We start from the raw sequence: 24,052 nt of genomic DNA, 5'->3' as shown, positions 1-24,052 counted from the left end.
CGGGCAGTGTTTTGTTCTGCTGTGCATGGGGTCGCTATGAGTCGGAAACGACTCGACGGCACTTAACAACAACAACAACTAGACAGGTCCTTTTTGTCTTTGTATTTCATGGTTCTGTCTGTCTAGCACAACGTCTTGGAGCAGGTGTTCAATAAATTAATTAAGTGATATCAGGTAAGACTATAGGGAATCAGAGTTTGAGCTGGAAGGTGCTTTTGCTTATCTCAACTCTGGAAAGAAACCTAAACAAATATTTAACCCTCTAGGAATTGTTTGAAAAATGCTAACCCTACATAAAACTAACTTGTTGGATATCTTAGTGCTAAATTGTTAAGCTGTTCCTTGTTTTATGAGGAGGTAGAAAATGATAGTTACTAGATTGCCAAATCCTGCAAAACCTCACCACGCACACATTTTTTCCTCAAGAAAGAGAGATGGAAAAGCATAACTTACTGGCAACAGCTTTATGCAAAGCAACAGCTTTGTGCAAGTCTTTATACATGAAACGGCTACTGTAAAATAAACATATAAAAATGGAAATACTGATCATGAGATATAAATACCCTTTTGATTATGAAAACTAAAAATATCTTAGTAAGAGTCAACATACTTCATTCTTCTATTTTCTGTTGACTTACTATTTTACAAGTCTGCCTTAATTAATCTTTGTAATTAAGTCTCATTTGTTTTTAATGCTCCTACAGTTAGGTAGGTGTTTTATTGTTGTGGGGGGCCCAGATCTAAAATGCAGGCTATCTAAATATTCCGCATGCTTGGAGTTTGTGTGCTCAGTAATATTAGTACTAAATACACAATGCTGACTCTTGTCTGTCCCATGCTAATAATGAGTGGCATTGAGTCCAGTAGAAAGGATATTGTGGGTTGCATAGTGCCTAAGGCATTTGACTGCTAACCAGAAGCCTGGCGGTTCAAACCCACCAGCCACTTCTCAGAGGAAGGTTGGGCAATCTACTCCCGTAGTGATACTGCCTTGGAAACCCAAGGAGGGGTCGCTATGAGTCGGGTCTGATTCGACGGCACATAACAACAACAACCAGAAATAAATGGGTATTCATCAAACTTATTTTTCCTGAAAGGTACATACTGATTGATACTGACAGTTTTTTGTTTTTTTTTTTAACAAGGTACATGAATTGTCTGTAGGTAATTAATTATCCCAAATATGAAACAGAATGCAGTATTCTGCCAGTTGCTTTGGGTAACAGATGAAAGATCTGCAGACATAGATGTAGATCTGTAGAAAAGTGGAATGTGTTTTTTCTTAGGGCCCCAAAGACTAGACAATTATTTTTTTTTGAAAAAAGAGAACTTAGACTGTGTCCCAATACTGTGTGCTATAGGGATTTGTGGGATTTTGAGCTAAACTTAGAACTAAAGGAAGGAAACTTTAGACTTTTTTCAACTCTTTCAGTCTATAGATAAGGAAAATGAGGACCTGAAAAGTTAACTCATTTTCTTAGTCACATAGCTAGTTTGTCACTGAGCTGAAACTAGACTTCCTGGTAACTTCAAGTGTAGTGTATTTTTCATTGCCTTCCAGAAGAGCCAAAAGTTCTTGCTCAATGACTAATAGTAAATACATGGAGGATTTTCCTTCTGTCCTTTAATCCTTTAAGATTAACAAGCAGTGGTGGAACTTTTGAAAAAATATGCTGATACATGGGCATACTTGTTGTTGTTGTTATTAGTTGCTGCAGAGTCGATTCTAACTCATCACAACCTCTTATAAAAAAGAAAACAAAAACTCATGCTGGCAAATCCATTCCAATAGTAACTCTATGGGACAATGTAGAACTACTGCCCTATAAGGTTTCCGAGGTAGTAATCTTTAAGAAAACAGACCGACACATCTTTCTCCTGAGGAGTGGCTGATGAGTTCAAACCTCTGACTTTTCTGTTAGCAGCCGAGTGTTTAGCCTCTGTGCCATCAGGGCTTCTTAGGCAACTCCTTCTAGCCTTTATATTTCTGATCCCCAGTCTCAAACATTCACCTTGTTTCTAAGCTCTAACTTTCAGTCTTTCATGAAACAACACACTAACCTCCATAACCTTTAAAGGGAGAATACTTCCCTCTTCTTGATCTCAGATTCTTCACCTAAATGGGTGGAAGCCTAGGTTCAAGAATTACCTTAGTGTTAAACATGTAACTAGCATAGGACCCAGCAATTCTACTCCTGGATATATAGCCAACAGACTTGAAAGCAGAAACTCAAACAGGTACTTGTACACCAATGTTCATAGCAGCATTATTCACAGCAGCCAAGAGCTGGAAACAACCCACGTGTCCATCAACAGATGAATGGGTTAACAGAATGTGGTATAAACATGCAATGGAACATTGTTCAGTCATAAAGAGAAATGAAGTCCTAATACATACCACAACATGAAAGAAGCTTGAAAACATTATGCTGAGTGAAATAAGTCAGGCACAAAAGGATTTAAGTGTATGATCCCTGTGTATGAAATACCTAGAATAGGTAAATGCATTGAGACAAAAGTGGTTTCCAGGGCCTGGAGGGAATGGGGAGTTATTGCTTAAGAGGTACTTAGTTTCTGTTTGGAATCATGAAAAACTCTTGGAAACAGATAGTGGTGATGGTTGCAGAACATGGTGAGTGTAATTAATGTCACTGAACTGTGCACTTAAAAATGATCACAATGGCAAGTTTTTCATTATTTATATATTAACACACACACACAATGAATTACTTAACTAAAACATGTTATGCCCTAAACAATTTAAAGATAGATAGATAGACACACAGGTAGACAGATTAAGTTTTTAGGGTTTATTATCATGTCTGTGGGGAAGAATCTAGGTCAGTATGCCATGGCTACCACTGTGGTCTATAGCCCACAGTACCCCTGGTTGAGCTAGACCACTGTGTACACAGTAATGAAAGCTATGTTTATTACACACTGTTGTGTGCCAGGCACTGCTCAGTACTTCTGTGCTTCATCTCATTTAATGTCATGAGGGAGACAGGTGCTAGCACATGGGACTCAAAAGCAACAGAAAAAAAATAGGGTTTCTATATCTTGAAAATGCATAAAAATAATAAATTTTATTTCCTTTACAACTTCAGAACTCTATTTATGAAAATTTAGTCCAACCAAATGGGATGTGATTTCCATCCCTTTTATGAGTCTGGTATGTAAAAATGCTAAAATCTGCCATAAAGTTAGTTGTATATGGATGGTTTATTGAACCTAATTTGCAGCTTGAGCATTTCATAATACAGAAAATTTGTTCATAAGATTTAGTCTTTGAGGGGGACTTCATTTTATAAAAATTCACAGTTTGTTTTAAGTTTGAGCAGAAGGCATTCATCAATAAATAAGAAAGTAAGCAACCATTTTGCATCCTTGTGAAACAAAAAAGAGAGAATGGCATAGAGAAACAAGATTTTAAAAATGTTTAAGGATTGTCTAATTGAAAGATTTCTATTTAACGGGGTCATTTGCAGAGGATATACTCACCAAAAGGGTCTAAATCTAGTCCAGTTTCATTTAAAGGAATCATAACAGGGCTATGATTCCCTTCTTCTCTAACTTTCCTCTTTTTGTAAGTGCAGAGGCTCCTAAGGAAGCCCATACAACACAATAGTTACACTGGTTCATGAGAAGCTTAGATAGGGTCAACTGCCATGAAAATATGAATTTGTGACTCTTCTCTCACAAATCCAAAGGAAAATTCACTAAGATGCAAGTGTTTTCATGTGCTTTTATGTCTTATGGTAGAAATTCTACCTTTAGCATAATAACATATAACAAGGAACCATCCATCTCTTCATTCCTGTATTCAACACCATTTACTGAGCATCACCAAGTACTGGAGATATAAATGAAGAACGTACAATCTCGACCCTCAAGGGGCTTATAGTCTAGCAAAGGGAGGCAGGCTATCATAAAAACACATCACTGTGATTCTACATGGTAAGTGTAATGATAGAGTTATGCATGGAAAAATATTGGGTATGATATTTAAATATCGTCATTATAGGAAAAGGCAGGTAGTCGAAATTTGTACCCAAAGTAGCATTACTCAAAATATTTTGCAGATAATTCTTTTAGGGAGGAAAACAAACATGTCTGAGTTGAAAGAGTAACAAACATTATTTTTCTCCAACCTAGGCCTCACCTGGGGGGAGCTCTGGTAGCATAGTGCCTAAGGCACTTGACTGTTAACCAGAAGGCTGATGGTTCAAACCCACCAGCCACTCCTCGGAAGGAAGACGGGGCAATCTACTTCCATAGTGATACTGCGTCGGAAATTCAAGGAGGGGTCGCTATGAGTTGGGTCCGACTCGAGGGCACGTAACAACGACGACAGGCCTCACCTAACCTCTCTTAAGTGTTTCTTTTTGCCTACCTTTCTTCGTTCCTTCTTTCCTTCCTTTCATTTTCTTCAACTTTCACATTTCCTTACCCCAAAACAAGCCAAATATTAAGCAAATTATCTTTGTGAAAAAACACCATTAAGTGATAGTCCCCCAGTGGATTATCCAATGGGGATGAGTATGAATTCTGTTCATTAAATTTACATTTAATGAACTCTCTGGCCCAATCACATGAGACAAAGCACCACCCATATTTCTTTAGAATAGGGACAAAACTGATTGCACCAAGCCCCCTGGGAAGCAAGCCTGTGTTTTGTGCAACTTTGAATTCTGTATAATTTTTTACTTGAATTCATGGAAATGGTTGCCTTTTTTAGTGCCTAACTTTGTCAAGTGCTGGGGATGCAAATAAGATGATAAAGGTACTGTCTAGCCTTAGGGACTTCGTTCCAAAGTGGAATAAATACCAAGTACATATATAACCACTACCATTGAGTGGATTCTAATTCATAGCAACCCTATAGGGCAGAGTAGAACTGCCCCATAGGGATTCCAAGGCTATATATCTTTATGGAAGCAGGCTGCCTCATCTTCCTCCCACAGAGGGGTTGGTAGGTTCGAATTGCTGATCTTTTGATTAGCAGCTGAATACTTTAACCGCTGTACCACCAGAGCTCCTTGAGATAAATAGACGTGTAAAATAAATAATTACAGTTCAATGTAAAAACTACTATAAATGTACTAAGGATTATGTAAGTATAGGGAAGGAAAAATTAAGAAGTGGAAGATGGTTTCCCGTTTTCTGTTTAGGAAATTAGGAAAGCCTAGTAAAGAAGGTGACATTCGAATTGGGTCTTGAGGGGTGAGTAGAAACTGGCTCTCAATTATTTCACGTTTAAGTAAATATAGTTGCCTTTCTTTGCTAAACTCTTCAATCCTTCCACCCTCCTGGCAGGATCCTGAATTACTTTTTTTAATTAAAAAAGTGAATAATTAACTTTTATTGATAGTCTGGACTACTGCTGTGAAATAAAAACGTGAGCAAAGTTGCAGGTGGAAACCAGAACTTCAGATGAGTGGAGGGGAGGAGGGCTTTTACTATGTGGGAACTAGGCAGTAATTCAGTAATTCATCCTGTCATTCTTCTTCCTCCCTAGCCATCAGGTTTGGGCGGATGCCACAGGCCGAGAAGGAGAAGCTGTTGGCGGAGATCTCCAGTGACATCGACCAGCTGAACCCAGAGTCTGCTGATCTCCGGTCCCTGGCCAAGCACTTGTATGACTCATACATAAAGTCCTTCCCGCTGACCAAAGCAAAGGCGAGGGCCATCTTGACAGGAAAGACAACAGACAAATCAGTTAGTTCTCTTCTACTGTCTTGGTTTGGGAGGCTGGGTTTTGTTGTTGTTGTTTTTCCTTTGAGTAAATGATTTACTGTGCTACTTATACACATGCAGAATTCTGTTCAGCTATCAGTTGCTACATGTTGCAGGCTGAATCTGAAACACAAGGAGTTTTTCCAGATAGAATAAGTAAACATTATTTTGAAAAGGGAAACCGTCCTCCACATTCCTCTAATAAAACCTTTGAGAATAGGACAAGAATGTACAGGTCATCTTAACTTTACAGAAATGAACTCAAGCCCCTTATCCTACCATCCTCTCTCAGGAATCCAACTCTTATCTTGGTATTAAAATGACTGGCCACAACATTCAAGTGGCCCTACTTTTCTCAGGGAAGGGCCCTGAGAAACAATATTTTGGTCACACTTTTTTTTTTCCTCTTTTTTAACTTATCTTTCAGGAGAACGACTAGAGTTACTGCTTATGAGGTTCAATAAGGAGCATAAAATTTCTTTGAAGATACTCTATTACCTTGGTTTCATCCCAGCACTCTATTGATTATTCCCAGGGAACTGGAAACTCTGTCCTTTTATTATATATATGAATTTTCTGCCAGCCTCTGAGTTGCCTGGGCTACTCCAGTGGATTCTCAAATGTAGGTTCATTGATTACCACAGTTTAGAAAACCCAGAAAGGGTGCCTTGATAAAGAGAAAATATTTGTTACTGAGTCAAGATTGCCAAGAACAGAACTCTTCCCTGACAGGAAGTTTACAGAGCAATATGAAATTATGTTAAAACAAAACTACACCTGCATTCTAGTCCCAGTTCTGCTACCAGCTTGCAGTGTGACCTGGGTCTTAGGTCTGTAGCTTATTTTTTACAGGCTGGGTTTGGCTTCAAGTAGAATTGTCTGTAGCATGCTTCTAGGGTAGTAAAAGTCACAGAACACATTCCAAAGACACCATCCCAAACCTGAAAGCCCTTTTATACAATCATTTATTTTTATTTTCCTGGTCAGATATATGGGAAATTTTTATTACTCTGTTAATGTATTTTGATGATTGTCTCAAGATGTTATTATTTCCCTTTAGTTAAATCATGAGAGTAGAAATAGCTAACAGAAAAGAAAAACTCCTCTGAAATATTGTTAAACAAAGAACCAAATGCCAATAAGGAAAATAAGTTTTCTGTCTGTAAGAGAGATTGATGATACATTAATGATATTTTATCTATATCCAGTTATTAACAGCTTCTGAAAATCTTGCCCATCTGTTATGTTTGATCCCATGACCATCCTACTACTGCTACTATTATCTCTTTTTAAAGATGAGGAAACTGAAATCCAGAGAGGTTGCCCTATGATCACACAGTACGCAGAATGGAAGAATCAAGACTAGCAGGCTTTCTGACTTCTAGGCCAGTGCATTCTTAGTGTGATGTTCCCTTGGTGCTCTTAGAGACCAGCATCACTCACGCATCTTTCCTATTGGCTAACAAGAGCCTGGGAGACGTTGACCCTAGGAAAGCTTCACCTGGGAAAAATCTTTTGAGTATCCTTTACTTTTATCAATTTTTAGAATAAGAATTGTTGGCTCATTCTACTATCCCAATATATTCTCAGGCAGGAAATGTTTCTGGTGTTGCTTTGCTCTTTATGAATTAGAGAAACCAGGCCTACTGTCTTCAGCATGCACAGGGCTGCAGAATATAGATGTTAGCAAAGTGGAGCCTATGTATTCATTAAATGAAAAGAAAAAAAATAGCCATTTAAACATAACTGAAGTCTTCTGCATAGCTGACTTAAGTACGGAAAATCAACATTTAAAAATAGAGAAATAAAGGGAAAACTATACTGACACGGCTACAGGGGTTAACATTTTAAGGCAGATTACCACAGCCTGCTGAGAGCTGGTATAAGATAAGAAACAGAAGGCTGAGAGGCCAGGAACTGGGGAAGGATAGAAGAAAGGAAAAGAGCCTCAAGTGAACTTTTTATTTCATAGTTTTCCCTAGGACTAATTCATTTCCAGGTATTGCCTTTTCACCTTCTCTTTATTTCCCAATCCAGACCTGCAATCCATGCTTGAAAAATCAATTTAATAGTTTCCAGAAAATAGGAGGAAGCCATCTTAAAAAAAAAAAAAAAAAAAAACTCAGTAGTCAAGAATTTACATTTACGCTGAGTGACCAGCATATTCTTTATCTGTATTACCGAAAGGCACAGAGCTCAAGCCACTGTAAGCCTCACTCCAGTTGACTCCTCGGCTATAAGTCTGAGCTAAAAATAAGATAATTGGAGGTTTTTGTGGGAATGATAAATATTAAACTATTTTAAGGGAAAGGGCTGCAAAATTCTTGACTGTGGGCTTCTCAAGTTCAGAGGCCAAGAGTTGGTCAGGTTTTTTTTTCCCCCTGTACTAACTGGGACTGTGCTTTGCCCGTAATAGTTACTCAGATTGTGTTTGCTTAATTGAATTAAAAGCTGTGGGCTATGCCCTTTGAAACTCTGGACTTTCAGCAGAGGACCTCTGACTAGCCCAATATTTGCTCACCAAACTGGACATCATTAACGATCTGGCTGGGACAGAATTGTCTCTTGTTAGGGTCTGGAAAGGAAAGAGAGGCAGAGTCAAATTAAAATAATCCATTCCCTGATTAAACAAAATAGAATTGTTTGGCGATCTTTTCTTCTTATCTTGCAAAATCAAATCAAGTTCTAGTGGAAAGAAATAGTTCGGAGAGAGAAAAAGTCCAAAATGTCATTTCCAGTGAGACTAGAGATTTGTTCTTTATCTACCATGGTCATGTTATTCATTTGATAGCATCTATCTCAGGGGTGTTGTGTTATCTCTTGGCTGGGGCTTATGAAAGTTAAGATCTCTCGACTGATAAGCAAAGTTCTGCAAAAGTATGGACTCTTGAGAGGATGGGGGAGGTGAAACAAAAAATGGTTACCGCTGGTGCAGTAGAGCAGTTTGGGCCACATTATGCACCCTGTTCAAAGCTGAGGTCACTATTAGTGTTTCGGCCAAACCTGGGGGAGGTTCAGCAGCATAGTGGATGACCACTTACTCAGGACCTTTGGAAAAGGAAATTACTTTCTTAGAGAAGCCATTCTTTAAATTAACTTCACTGCTCAATTTAACCATTGCCTATTCTGTCTCCTTTATCAAATGCCTGATAATCTCTCTCAGGCCCAATGCCAATTTTTGCCTCCATGCCGGCCAACGCTTCTTCCTCCCCAATTAAAACTTCCTTCTCCTGTATCTCACTCCCTGGGGCACCTGTACCTTCAAAATTAACAGGTAGATTAGACACTCCTTCTTCCCTCCTATCTTTCTAACTGTATCTTTGGGATGTGATGTCCTACTTTTCACTGTCTTACCTAAGAGAATGTTGAGAGAATGTTTGGAAATTTTAGGCTCAGTGCTGGAGAAATATGGGATACGAGTTGGCAGATCACTGGGGAAGAAACTTGAGGAGCAAAGGCTGTTTTATAACCAGTTGCTGTCCTGTCGATGCTAACTCACACCTATGTGGCCGACAGTAGAGCTGCTCCATAGGGTTTTCAAGCCTTTTAGAAGCTCATCACTGGACCTTTCTTCCAAGGCAGCTCTCTGGGTGGGTTCAAACCACCAACCTTTCGGTTAGCAGTTGAGTGCTTAACATTTTGCGCTGTCCATAAACTTCAGTAGGTCTTTTAACCAACCACTGCCAGTGAGTCATTTCTGCCTCATAACAACCCTATAGGACAGAGTAAAACTGCCCCACTGGGTTTCCAAGGCTATAAACCTTCATAGCAGCAGACTGCCTCATCTTTTTCCCACAGAGCAGCTGGTGAGTTTAAACTGTCAACCTTTCGGTTAGCAGTTGAATGCTTTAACCATTATGCCACCAGAGCTACTCCCCACCCTCACGTAACATGGAACTGACTCCCATAGCTTATTTTGCTTTCAATAGCTTGTTCCAGCTAAGCCCTCTTCTTGAAGAGATCTTGCTGAGCTCTGAAAACCTTAGATTTGCTTGAATTGGTGTGCTCTGTTTCATGAAGGCAATTTGATAACAGAATGGACTTTGAAAGTTCCCAGTGTTTGACTATTATCCTTATGGGATGTTCACACAGGGTGTATCATTGTCACATGATCCCATGTTTGTTTGCCGATGAAAATAAACAGAGTGGTTTCAAAAACCATTTTCAGTGCCATAGTTTGTCATAAAACAATAAATAGAAAAATCCTTGGTGTGCCTACCAACTTTTCACACCCTGTCTGAGAGACGGTGAGGCCCTCGCTACGTTCTATCTACAAACAAGAAACAGCTTTTATTTGTGCTTTATTGGACTTTGGGTCCCAAAGCATCGTGCTGGCTCTGATGGGTACATGTAGAGTCACTGTTTTCATACTTGTAAGAGCAAACTGTTACCATGTGAAAAATAGTTATTCTAAACAGTAGAAAATGTGGAACTCATGAATAATAAAACCAGTATAGATATGTAGACTTTTCGGAAAGCATTTCTGTACCCATTTAAATTTGCACCTAAAATTTACATTGACCATCCAATCTAGTAATTTAAACTATTGGAAAGATACCTATCCTTTTAAATCCTATGCTTAAGAGCTAAACAAAGCTTGGTCTCTTTTCCCTTTGTCTGGAAAAGCTTGAATGAGTTGGAATTGAGCTTTGGTAGCACAGTGCCTAAAGCACTTGACTGCTAACCAGAAGGCTGGGGGTTCAAACCCATCAGCCACTCCTCAGAAGGAAGGTTGGGCAATCTATTTCCATAGTAATACCACCTCGGAAACACAAGGAGGGGTTGCTAGGCATCCGACTGGACTCAATGGCACATAACAACAATAACAGAAGAAAGATAAGGAGCCCTGGTGGTGTAGTAGGTAAGGCTCTGTGGGAGGAAGAAGAGGCAGTCTACTTCTGTAAAGATTTACAGCCTTGGAAACCCAATGAGGGTTGCTGTGAGTCCGAATTGACTTGATGGCAGTGGGTTAGTGTTTTTCCTTTTTTTTTTTTTTTCAGAAGGAAGATAGCCTTATGTAGGTGGTACAGACGGTTAAGTGCTCAGCTGCTAACTGAAAGTTTGGAGGTTCCAGTTCCCCCAGAGGCAGCTCAGAAGGAAGGCCTGTCCACAGAAAACCCTGTGGAGCACGGCTCTACTCTGACACACGGGGTCACAGGAGTCAGAGCTGACTCAGTGGCAGCTGGTGATTCTTTGTTTTTTTGGTAGAAGGAAGATACCAGGCAGGCCTTCAGAGAAAAGAGACATAGGAACTCTGGTAGAAATCAAAGAAAGTGCTGAAGCAGTCTCCTATATCAATATTAATAAAGGAAAACAATTTTTTTTTCATTGCCAGGGCTGTCAGGAATAGCTAAAGATAAAACAGATCTGAATAGTCTTCTTTCATACAACAAATTAAAAAGATAACATTTTATAGAATTAAGAAGAAAAGCCTTTTTTTTTTTTTTTTAATGATTGGGCCAATGCCGCTGTTTGCCAGCTGAGTAACTTTTTGGCTAGCAATAGATGCCTTTTAAGAGCTATGGCTGTGTGCAAGCTTATTAGAGTGTGAATAATTCTTATTAAGTTTTATTTGTTTGCCTTAAATCTCTAAATCATGTAGGAAAACAAAATCACATTTGATAGGCTTTCAAACTTCTATCATACACAATACTGGACTAGCACCTCTAAGAAATTTTATAGTTCAAAAGACTGCCTCCAAGATCTCAGGATACAAGAACTTCAGCATAAAAGCCACAATTTCTCCCAAGACACTCACTTTCTTTAAAAAAAAAAAAAAAAAAAAAGGAAAATGATAAAAGTTAGGAAGTGAAACACAAACCAGTGGAGGAGAGGGGGAAAAAGCAAAGAACCCTCCACCAGGAGTCAGGAAATCTAGTTCTAGTTCAGGGTTTGCCATAAACAACTGTTTGACTTTGGGAAGTCAATTTACTTCTCTTGGACTCAGTTTGTTCATACCTAGGCAGAGGATGGTGGTGTAGATTATTTCTGAAGACCCCTTCAGTTCTGTCACCCCATGGTTCTCAACAAAAGGAAAATGGGAACAATAGGGGCAGAAACCAGAAAGAGGTTAAACAACCAAATCACAATGCATTTTGGATTAACTTTCACCTATTATAGCTCCGTAGTGATACTGCCTCGGCAACCCAAGGAGGGATCGCTATGAGTCGGGGCCAACTCAACAGCACAAGGAAGGGTCTTCCTTGACCCGTCCCACTAGTCTGTCAGAGAAAATGAAGAGTAACAGGATATCCCCAATAGATTCCAAACCAAACTGACTGCCACCAAGTCCATACTGACTTATAGCAACTCCCACTGGGTTTGCAAGGGGTAAATCTTTAAGGAGGTAGATTGCCCATTGTCCTTCCGCAGAGTGGCTGGTGGGTTTGAACTGCCAACCTTCTGGTTAGCAGTCAAATGCCTTAGGCACTGTGCCACCAGAGCTCCTTAAAAAGTAAACTTTTATTGTTCTACTTTATATTTGTCCTTAAGCTAGTGTCTCCCACTCTGTATTAATACAGAAGAGGCAGGCAATAGATCAGTAACTAAATGTAATCACCTGTATAAAACAATGCCTTAATCCCATTCTGGCTTTGATATGTAGACCTGCATTTTGAAATTCAAAATATATGATATCAAAATAAACTACATTAGATGTATCTCTCCAGAGAAAACTGATTTCTCTTTAAAGAAACCATCTTTGTGCTAGGGAGTGGTGGTGCAGAGCCGGGCAGGGATTGTGTTGAAGTACAGTTTTTTCGTTCCATTCTCACCTTTATCTAATCTGTCCAGTATGTGAAAGGACAGGCATCTTAACAGCCAGAGGCAGATTGACCATGAAACTAAGGATGCTTCAGGGCCATTCCTTTACCCAGAGCCCCTTCCATGGTTCTGGGAAGGACCCACACAATTTTGTCTTCATACTTTATTTTCCTTAAAGAGGACCTCAGCAATAGTATACATCTCAGCCCCACAAAACGTGGCACATCCCTGATAAATAGCCTAGATGTAATTAAGCTTTCTTTCCTGTTGAAGACATGCTCATCTAGCCATTTGATGTGGTATCTGAAGACAGATGTTGATAGCCCCAAATTGAATATAGAATCATTAAGACAAAATTGCAAAATGACATAGCTCCTCCAATAATGGCAGGTCATCAGTGATACTGTACAAGCTAATTTCAAAATGTAAGGATTTCACTTTACTTTGTAAAAAATACAAACATGAGAGTGCAGCATATTTTATGTGGGTATTTTACCAAGAGTGCAAGATGAAATTAAAGATTCACGATAAATTCCAAATTCTACCCAAATTCCAGGTGAGCCGTCAGTAAAGCAGGCAAGGCACCAGCTTTAGGATGAGGAGGTCCCAGTGTGAAATGTGAAAGTGATGTGCACGTTAAGTGCAGTATCAGAATTGATGAATTGCTTGCAAGGAAAGATCTCAAGGTAGTAGATGGAGTCTAATCCCTCATACAGTTTGATAGAGCCACGTGGAGGCTGAAAGAATCTATGCTGGTTTCAGAAATATAGTGAAAACAGCATAATCAGATATAACTAGGAAAAACAAAGAGCACTACCTGGTATTTATTTGCATGTCAATACCCAGGATTCTCTGCCAGCTCACTGCTTTTTCAGAATGCTGATGGTGGAACTGCTGATTCCTTTCCCTGTCCTTGAGTGTTTACTGCCAGGAAATCCTGACCAACATGATTGCCAAGGGGTTAAAAGTTACATTGTTGTTAAATTGGGAGAGAAAATTAGCAGGACTTTATGCTCCGTATTCAACTATCACAGAGTTTCAAAAACAGGAACCTGGGGCTTTATATGAGGGGACAGGGGAAGTAAAAGGAAGAGTCACAAGGGTGATTTATCAGGGCACAGTTCCAGATAAATTGCTTACATGGAGGTGAAAGAATCTGTGCATACGTTCTGTGCCAAGATGCCAAATGGCTGAGCACAAGATCATCGGAAACTTGAAGTGGGCAGTTCAGGGTATACTCTTCCACCCGTGAAGAGGCGATGATTTTAGTCCTGGTGTTTGTACTCTGTGCGTGTGCGGTTAGACTTACCAGTACTCACACCATCATATTCTCATGACAGGAAAGACAGACAGTGTTTCACTAACATAAATTGTAAAACACTGTAAACTCCTGGAGGACAAAAACCACATTTTCTCTAGGTTCTGTACAAGCATCGTTATCTGTCCAAATTTCTGTCATGATTAGAGTCTACTATGATGGGAAACTCAATAAATTATCATCGATATGATTTGACTATCCCCTCTGCCCTTCTTTTCTCTTCCATTAATAAATAACATCAGCTCTGAAGGGGGTGGGGAGTAAATTTTCTAAGAAGCACAGTCAGCACAGCTGGTTAAAGGAAAATGTGTAGTGTCTCTGTGCTCTTGCTTCCCTTAAAGTGTGGGTTAGAGCCACCAGGCAGACTTGCCTTGGGGTCATCATGGCTGTCTTCCTTTGGGGTTCACTAAACAATACAATTGAAGTGAATTTTTTGCTAACAAAAGTGAATTTTTTGCTAACAAAAATAACTCCAATAAATGGTATTGGAATAATACGCAACTGTGGAAATTGATCCACTACCAAAGAATCCTTAATATTAGTGTTAGTTTCTCCAGTTTAGAACAGACCAAGCAATTTGGTTAAAATCATAGACTCATATGGCTAATAGAATCTCCAAACCAGTGAGTCTTGAAACTGGCCACACAGTGCACTCCCTCCCTCTTGCAATTCAGGAGACAATTCTCAGCATCTCTACTTGCAAGAAACTTTATTTTTAGTCCATCAAAGGTATCTTGTTCAGTGTATATACATGTATGCATCCAAAAAAAACCAAACTCACTGCCATGAGTTGATTGAACTCATAGCAACCCCTCCTTGGGTTTCCCAGGTGGTATCTCTACAGAAGTAGATTGCCCAATCTGCCTTCTGAGGAGTGGCTGGTGGGTTTGAACCGCCAACCTTCTGGTTAGCAGTCAAATGTCTTAGGCACTACACCACCAGAGCTCCCTGCACATTCACATATATGCGCACTCACGTACAACCATCCACACACATACACATAAACACACACAGGCACATACTGCTTCTGGAAAGTGCAACTAGAATTTCCACAAAAGAAGAGATGGAAACCCCCAATTTAATCCACTTCCCTCAAGAAAATTGAGGCCTAGGGAAGATAAGTGATTCTCTTAAAATCACTTAGTTAGGCACAGGCTCAAAACTAGAACCCAGATCTCCTCAGCTCTCATTCCACTGCTTTTAGGTATACAGCTATTTGAATAGGATTGGGGGTTTCACGCCTTACATATTTCGGTATATTTGATGTATATAAAGCGTTGTGCCTTCTCAGAATAGCCTTGAGCATTTCACCATGACCACAAATTGTTGGTTAGTTCTATACAGGGAAATAAAAAAGAGATAATTTCATGTCTAACACAAGTTGCTTTTGAAAGTAGTCTACTGCAAACCTGAGTTAATGTTGAAAGTATGATTGAAACTTAAGGACAGATATTTGTTTGAGGGAGTTCAAATCCCTTTTTTATTTCACCGCCTTCTGCAGTGCTTACCCACAGTCTTTACATCTGCTCTTTCTGAAATTGATTGCTTCCAAAACATTTTTTAAAAAAAAGAAGAAAGAAATAGACATTTCCTTGGCTCAATATTATCTAATATGCTTTCAGACTGATTTATTATATAGCTAAGTAGATTTCATATGCAAACTTTATTGCAATCTGAAATGACTTCATCTTAAATTGCAAGATTACTTTGTTGATGTTCAAGTGGGCATTTTAACCCTGAGTTGCTAAAATGATTTTTTATGGAAATAAGGTTAAAAATGTATTCCATTGAAAGTCAATAGAAATGATAGGTTTGGTATCATTTTAAAAATCAGCAATAAAGGACTCTGCAAACAACAGAATTGAAACTATTAGCCAATCATAGGAAAAGTAGTCCAATATAAGTTGAAAGGAAAAAGACCAAAATTGGTGAAATATGTTTGGTCCCAGCAGATGCTTAGAATGAATAATTAGAAGATAAGAGTATTTCCTCATTATTAAGTGCCTTCAACTTTAAAGAATCTTTTTAGTTAGCGATGCAAATGTGTATAAACAAATGGTTTTCCGAATGGGGGTGGCATTTGCTCTGAATTAGAAACTTCCAACTCAGCCACTTTTTCCATCTTTTATTTGCAGCCATTTGTTATCTATGACATGAATTCCTTAATGATGGGAGAAGATAAAATCAAGTTCAAACACATCACCCCCTTGCAGGAGCAGAGCAAAGAGGTGGCCATTCGCATCTTTCAGGGGTGTCAGTTCCGCTCGGTGGAGGCTGTGCAAGAGATCACAGAGTATGCCAAAAGCATTCCTGGTTTTGTGAACCTTGACTTGAATGACCAAGTAACTCTCCTGAAGTATGGCGTCCATGAGATAATATACACGATGCTGGCATCCTTGATGAATAAAGATGGGGTTCTCATTTCAGAGGGCCAAGGATTCATGACCAGGGAGTTTCTAAAGAGCCTGCGGAAGCCCTTTGGTGACTTTATGGAGCCCAAGTTTGAGTTTGCTGTGAAATTCAATGCACTGGAATTAGATGACAGCGACTTGGCAATATTTATAGCTGTCATTATTCTTAGTGGAGGTAAGACTGATATTTTGATCTTCCATGAGACAGGGGAGGATGGTGGTGATGACTGAAAGAATTTTTACTTTCCTTAGTCTTGGTCTCTGTTCCTCTTCACCCTATACTTGCAGTTTTCAAACAGGAAATGCCAGTGACATAAGGCTGTGACCGTGTCACTGTACATGTTGAATACTAGAAGAGAAGTCAGAGGTTTGCTAGGTAAAGGCTGTGGGTAACCCAGGCTCTTTTTCTTTATCCCTCTCACTGTTTTTATCCAGTGAAATCCAAACATGAAAAAAAAAAATGACAAATGCCCTCTTCTTTTTCCTTACTTTTACATTTCCCTTTGTCCTTTTCCTTTCCTTTTTAGAAGGCCAATCCAATCCTAATTGAAGTAATGACATATGTAACTTTGTTTAAAATGGTGTTTGCTTTGCATATAGAAAGCTCTATCAAGTGATTTGGGTCAAATTGTGCTCCTGCCCCACTATCAGTAAGATGTTACTTGACATACTTTCCCTATATCAAAAATAAAGGTATATATGTGTGTGTGTACCTGTGTGTGTGTGTGTGTGTGTGTGTGTGTGTATACATACCTATCTCTACCTGCTCTTCATAGTTTCCTCTGATAGTATCCCAAAGTACCCTTGTGAGGTGACTGGCTGTGACTAAGAATGCAGTCAGTACCAAAGAACACACTGCAGGAAGATAAATTGAGTTATCTAACAACTCATTGTGTCTTTGACCTTGCAAGTATGTGATGTAAGAATCCAACTAAATACTGCTTCCATTCACCTCTCACATGTGTCCAACTTGAGTAGAAGAAAGTTCTACTTTCATCTTTCTCTGTAGAAATAGTTTTTAAATGATGAGTTTTCATTTCTGAAATGGTCTTCTGGTGAGATTTTATGTATTCTTTACTCTTCTGTGCTGAAGTCTGACATATGGGGGATAGTGGTTCTGTAGATGTTGATGTATAAAACCAGTAGCTGTGGAATCAGCCTCAACTCATGGTGCCCCATGTGTCAGAATAGAACTGTGCTTCACAGGGTTTTCAATGGCTGATGTTTTGAGAAGTAGATCTCTAGGCCTTTCAGCTGAGGCATCTCTGGATGAACTTGAACTCCAGCCTTTCAGTTAGTGGTCAAGAGCATTAACCATTTGCACCCCTTAGGGGCTCTGCGCACTATATTATATAATATCACGTTATATTGTATATAGCATGACCCACTCTGCAATGCTTAGTTATCTAATTACTAGAGAGCAGACCGCTTCTGAAATCAGGTGCCTAGTGTAGTAGTTGGGCAATCCTACTTCCGTAGTGATACTGCCTCGGAAACCCAAGGAGGGGTCGCTATGAGTCAGGGCTGACTTGACGGCACATAACAACAACAACAAAAGTGTAGTAGTAATAATAACAACAACACACACTTATTAAGCACTTACTTTGTGCCAGGCAGTGTTCTGAGCACTTCATATACGTTCATTTAATCCTCACAACAATCCAACGAGGCAAGTACCATTTTATCCATGAGGAAACCAAAGCACTGAAAGTTTCAATCCCTTGCCCAAGGTTACACGTCCAGTAAAAGTTGGAGCCAGGATCATGAACCCAGGCAATATGAGTCCAGAGCCTGTGCTCTTAATTTCCACACTGTGCAAAATACTGTCCTTTACATGTCTAAGGTGGAGATAGAGAATAATACAGCATAGTTTGGCTCAGGAGACTAAGTCCGTTATTAAGTTTTAACTCATCTGAAAATGACTTCTTGGTGTTTGGTTTTTATATAACCAAAATACACTGCAAAACATGTTTTATATTTTGACCAAATCTACTTTCACAGAAGTTCAGTCCCTCTTTTGAGATTTTTAAAATAGCAATTAAAAAAGCAAATTAACCCTTGACCCTCTTAAATATTTGATTATTTCAGCAAAGAAAAATGAGACTCCATTTGATGTTTACTGGGGAAAAAATATTAAATTTAAAAAAGTTAGACTAGAAAAGAAGTTAATACATTTTAACTACCTAATATTTTAAGACATATTTTCCTTTGAATAAGAAGTAGAGAAATAATTGGTAATATTTGATATATTTCAGTCTAATATTTTTCTCAAATCTACGATATAAGCAATCTTTATATTTCTCATTTTTCCCTTCATTATTTTCCCATGTACTCTTTAAAAATTTTCATTAATTGTTTTTTTTTTTTTTTTTAACAAAAGTAATACCTGGTCATTTAGATAATAATTCAAAGAGTAAAGAAAGATTTAAGTGAAAAGTAAAGGTCTCAGCCCTTAGAATAAAATGAGATTAACAAAGGCCTATTTCTCCTACCAAAAACGATACCAAAAGGTATGTGCCAGAATATGTATATAATATATCCTTTGAAACACCATTTTTAAGGACACAAAATGTTCCATTTTATAAAGGAGCCATTATATGCTAAATTATCTCCCTAGTTATATTTAAGTTGCTTATAATTTACTATTAAAAAACAATAAAGACAAATATGGTAGTTTCAAGTGGTCTCAGGTGCTGGGGTTGGTGGGATGAGACCTGTTTCTTCAGATTCATGCTGACCCCCATCAAATGGCAGCATGCACGAAAAGTGGGCCAGCATATTCCCACTAACCTCCATAAGTGGGAAATGTAGGTGGGTACTATATGTCCCTCATGTCACAAAAGCATTAACAATGAAGGCCTTTTGCTTATTTATTCCCTATTGAATCACCTTTAGAGAGCAGTATGTCCTTCCTTAGTTTCCCCCATCATCCCACATAGTGTTTTGAAAATACTAATTTCCATTACTCTTCCCTATCCTCTCACCTTTGCTCCAGCCTCATGATCAATGCTGAAAAGCCCTATTTTTTTCTTAAGTGAAATAACAATGGGCAGACCGCTGCATGATCTAAAGCAGAGTGGACCCTAGATCTTTGGGACACAAAGAGCAGAACTAAAATTGTACTATTGTTTGCTGTTGGCTAAGGAAATCAGGAAAAAAAAAGTGCTGGTGGCGCAGCAGTTAAGCACTCATCTGTTAACCAAAAGGTTGATGGTTTGAACATGCCCAGCAGTTCCACAAGAGAAAGATCTGGCAATCTGCTTCCGTAAAGATGACAGCCAAGAAAACCAAACCCTATGGGGCAGTTTTACTCTGTCACGTGGGGTCACTATGAGTTGAAAATGACTCAACAGCACCCAACAAGAAGAAGAAGATGATCAGAAACCTTGATCTGAAACCAAAAGTCATGACAATGACAAGAAAAGGGAAGAGGCCATGAGGAGGAAATGTAAAAGGTGATTGTGTAGGACACCCGGGACTAAGATTCCTAGGCATGGACAAAGCAGAAAGTAATAGTTCCAAAGTCCCCACTTTCTCCCTTGACTTTCAGGAGCTCTGATGCCACCTATTACCTAAGGGGCCCCCTTGTTTACCCTAGAATATGGACACTGTCAGGGAAAAAAAAAAAAAGAGTACGATTAGTGTATTACTGAATATATATTCTAAATTTTGCTGTACCACATATTCTCGTAAGTAAATCTCTGTCCATATTTCAGATTATTTTCACATTCTAAATTACTAGAAGAGGAATTGCTGGGTAGATGACTATGGATGTGAGATGACTGAGCTGTTTGTTACATCATTGTCAAATTGCTTTCCATACTTCATAGTAGTTGTTATTCCCACTACAGATATCAACAGATACTAATGGAGGCATTTGAGAGAAGCCAGTCAAATATGCTAACTAGGAAAGGTTAGTTAAGCACTTGGCTGTTAACCAAAAAGGTGGCAAACAAGAAAGAGTCATGATAATTCTTGCTTTTTTAATTATATGAGCAATGTTGTTTAAAGGTCATGGACACATGAAGCAGCAATGTGGTTCCATCTAGAAAAATAAATGCCATTACTGCCTCTAACTAGATTTCTCATAAGCTTTGTTGTTGTTAGGTGCCGTCCAGTTGGTTCTGACTCATAGCCACCCTGTGTACAACATAACAAAAGACTGCTCATTCCTGCGCCATCCTCACAATCATTGCCATGCTTGAGTCAATTGTTGCAGCCACTGTGTTAATCCTTCTTGTTGAGGATCTTCCCCTTTGTGTCTGACCCTCTACTTTACCAAGCATAACCTTTTCCAGAGATGGTCCCTTCTGACAACACGGTCATTTTTGCTTCTAAGGAGCATCCCAGCTGTACTTCTTCCAAGACAGAATTTGTTCATTCTTCTAGTGCATTCGGTATTCTTTGCCAACACCACAGTTCAAATGCATCAGTTCTTCTTTGGTCTTCCTTATTGATTGCCCAGCTCTCTCATGTGTATGAGGCTATTGAAAATACCATGGCTTGAGTCAGGCACACCTTGGTCTTGAAAGTGACATCTTTGCTCTTTAATACTTTAAAGAGGTTTTTTTACAGTATATTTGCCCAATGCAAAGTGTCGTTTGATTTCTTGACTGCAGCTTCCATTGGTGTTGATTGTGAATGCACGTAAAATGAAATCCTTGAAAACTTCAACCTTTCCTCCATTTATTATGATGTTGCTTTTTGATCCAGTTGTGAAGATTCTCATAAACTAGATTATTTAAAAATCTGTGAATTCATTAGGCCTCTAAAAATTTTATTAATTGGTCAAGAAATATCTTTGAGAATAGCTTGATTCAATTTAAAAGGTATTGTAGACTTCAGCTTTCTATCTGAAAATTAAAAATGGTACCCATTCAAATGTAGATGTTGTGTGAGCATATGCTTGCAGCCTTATGCAGACTGTCTTCATTCACAGTAGCAAATATCCAGATCTCATTTGATCCTTATAACAATGAAAGATATCTGGAGATATGTTGTTGTTGTTATGTGCCGTCGAGTTGAACCTGACTCACAGCGACCCCTCCCTGGATTTCCAAGGCAGTATCACTACGGAAGTAGGTTGCTCAACCTTCCTTCCGAGGAGTGGCTGGTGGGTTTGAACCGCCAGCCTTCTGGTTAGCAGTCAAGTGCTTTAGGCACTATGCTACCAGATATAAGCCACCCATATAGTGCAAACGAATGCAACACACTGCCATTGAGGCGGATCTGACTCATAGTGACGACTCCTTGGGTTTCCAAGGTGGTATCACTACAAAAGTAGATTGCCCAGCCTTTCTTCCGAGGAGTGGCTGGTGGGTTTGAACTGTCAGTTCTCTGGTTAGTCCTCAAATGCCTTAGGGACTACGCCACCAGAGCTTCCAGCCAGCCATTGTAGGGTATAAAAATTTATATCTGTGGTTATAATGGCAAAGAAAATCCTGTGAATAAATTTAGACTTCTTTAAAAAAAAAAAAAAAAAAGATTTACCATTTAGGAGTTCTGGTAGCGTAGTGCCTAAGGCACTTGACTGCTAACCAGAAGGCTGACGGTTCAAACCCACCAGCCACTCCTCGGAAGGAAGGTTGGGCAATCTACTTCTGTAGTGATACTGCCTCGGAAACCCAAGGAGCGGTCTATGAGTAGGGTCTGACTCGACAGCACATAACAACAACAGTTCTAATATCAAAGAACTCTGGTGGTGCATTGGTTAAGGCATTTGGCTGTTAATCAAAAGGTCAGTGATTCAAACCCATCAGCCACTCCATGGGAGAAAGATGAGGCAGTCTGCTTCTGTAAAGATTTACAGCCTTGGAAACACTATAGGGGTCATTATGAGTCGCAGTTGACTCGATGGCAGTGAGATTGAGTTCTAAAATCACAAAAACCAAATCCTATCGAAGTGTGTTTCTGCAAATGAAGTCTACATATGAGCAATAAATGAGAATAAATAAGCTGGACCCCAGGTTTTTCCAGTTCACAGAAATTTGATTTTCTTCTTTATTCATAGAGGCTGACTGAGTATAGGCTGGGTAAAGAGCTGCTCAGCAGTCATTCTCAGTCCAAAGGCTGGATTCCAGCTACGATCTGTAAATGGTATGACAAGTATCCTAAAATTGTGTTTTATTGGCGTATGACATATATTTTCTCATCCTGGATTTTCCAGAAAGGGGAAACATCCATGTAAGCAGGAGACTTTGATACATTAAACTTCTGATCCTACCCAATCAGGAGTCTCTGAGTAGCATAAAACATTAAGCACTTGGCTACCAAACAAAAGATTAGTGGTTTAAATTCACCAGTGGGTTCCTTGGAAGGAAAGCTTGATCTCCTTCCAAATAATCACCAAACCAGAAACCAAACTCACTGCTGTCAAGTTGATTCAACTCATAGTGCCTGCTCCTTGGGTTTCTGAGGCAGTATCTCTATGGAAGTAGATTGCCCAACCTTCCTTCTGAGGAGCAGATGGTGGGTGAACCACCAGCCTTATGGTTAGCAGTCAAATGCCTTAGACACTAAGCCACCAGAGCTCCCTCCAGATGATCATAGCCCCTGCAAACCCTATGGAGCACAGTTCTACTCTGACACACATGGGTTGCCATGAGTTGGAATCAACTCCACAAGAAGTAGATTTTTTGTTTGTTTACCTAATCCTAATAAGTGTCATTATTTTCTCCTCTGCAGTTTATTCTGGTGTGTAGATTGCTTTAGTGTTGTCAGAAAGAGGAGTTTTTGTTAGGCATCCAGGTGACCTCATTCGAGCCAGCCGTAGAATCAGAAGAGAGTTTCATCTTCATGAAGGTATTTACTGTAGACCCTAGATTGAGGGAACAGTGAGGAGATGATCACCAGGTAAGAGTCAGGGATAGGGAAGTAGGGAGACAGAGGGGACCCAAAGAGGGGATTTGGGGATGAAAATAACTGATTTGACCCAACTAAGTATTTTTTTCACACTGCTGATACCGTTAGATTTGGTACTTAGATTGCCTGGTGTTTAGTGTCTCTACTTCTAACTCGGCTTTCAAACCAAGCTTGCTGAGAAAGAGGACCTGATTCTTCTCAAATATTTCTCCTCCATCTCTTTGTCCTCTGAGCTTGGGGCAGGAATTAGACTAACTAAAAGGAACAACAAAGTTACAGCCCTTTGTACCTTTTGTTAAGAGTGTTTCATATACATGATCTCTTTCGATCCTGAGAGTTCTCCTATATTTTTATTTCTATTTCATAGAAAGAAAAGTAAGGGAGAGATTTAAGCAATTTGCCAGAGATCTGACAATTAATAGGTATTGGAACTAGGACCAAAACCCATGTCTCTTAACTGCCAACTCCAACTGGCCTTTTTATTCTGTGCCCTGCCCCCTCTGCCACCAGGCTAGTGGGTCATGGTCTGCTCAGTCACACTTCTTGTGTTGGAGCTGCAGCCTGTGTTCCCTTCACCAGACTCCCTGAGGTTTGGACAGATAGAGTCACAGTTCCTTGGTAGACACAGTAAATAATAGCTTTCCTTGCCCCTCTAGTCTCCCTTGACAGGATGGATGGCGTCAAGAGTCATAAAACTGCCTCTTGCAGGGGCATGCTTACAACTGGCGCCACAGCAGCATGCCAGGCACACCAGCAAACTCCCAGAACCTACCCAGCAACCAAAGCCAAGTGCAAAGCTCAGTAAAACTGACAAGCCCCAGGACACTCTATTGGACACTTTGCCCCCTTGAGTGGTACAGTGTTTGCTGTTTGGTGAAGTAAAGTGTAGAAGGGTTCCAGCTGGAACTCCGCAACAGGAAAAAGCTTTTTTTGTTAATTCAAAACAGTTTGGAATCCATTACAG

General features: G+C 39.5%; 1 protein-coding gene across 1 annotated transcript in view; it reads left to right on the top strand.

The window, feature by feature from the left end:
- The window catches only part of PPARG (peroxisome proliferator activated receptor gamma), a 95,044-nt gene that overhangs the window by 56,663 nt on the left and 14,329 nt on the right, over window positions 1-24,052 (top strand). The window contains exons 5-6 of the mRNA XM_007954111.2: window positions 5,519-5,718; window positions 15,952-16,402. Coding sequence (XP_007952302.1) covers window positions 5,519-5,718; window positions 15,952-16,402 — 651 coding nt within the window. The remainder of the gene's footprint in view (window positions 1-5,518; window positions 5,719-15,951; window positions 16,403-24,052) is intronic.

Source organism: Orycteropus afer, unplaced genomic scaffold (assembly GCF_000298275.1).
Source record: "Orycteropus afer afer isolate SDZICR_OR568_19922 unplaced genomic scaffold, OryAfe1.0 scaffold00432, whole genome shotgun sequence".
In the NCBI taxonomy this organism is placed as follows: domain Eukaryota; kingdom Metazoa; phylum Chordata; class Mammalia; order Tubulidentata; family Orycteropodidae; genus Orycteropus; species Orycteropus afer.
Note: the sequence above shows the minus strand (reverse complement) of the source record. Positions and strands in the feature narration are given on the sequence as shown.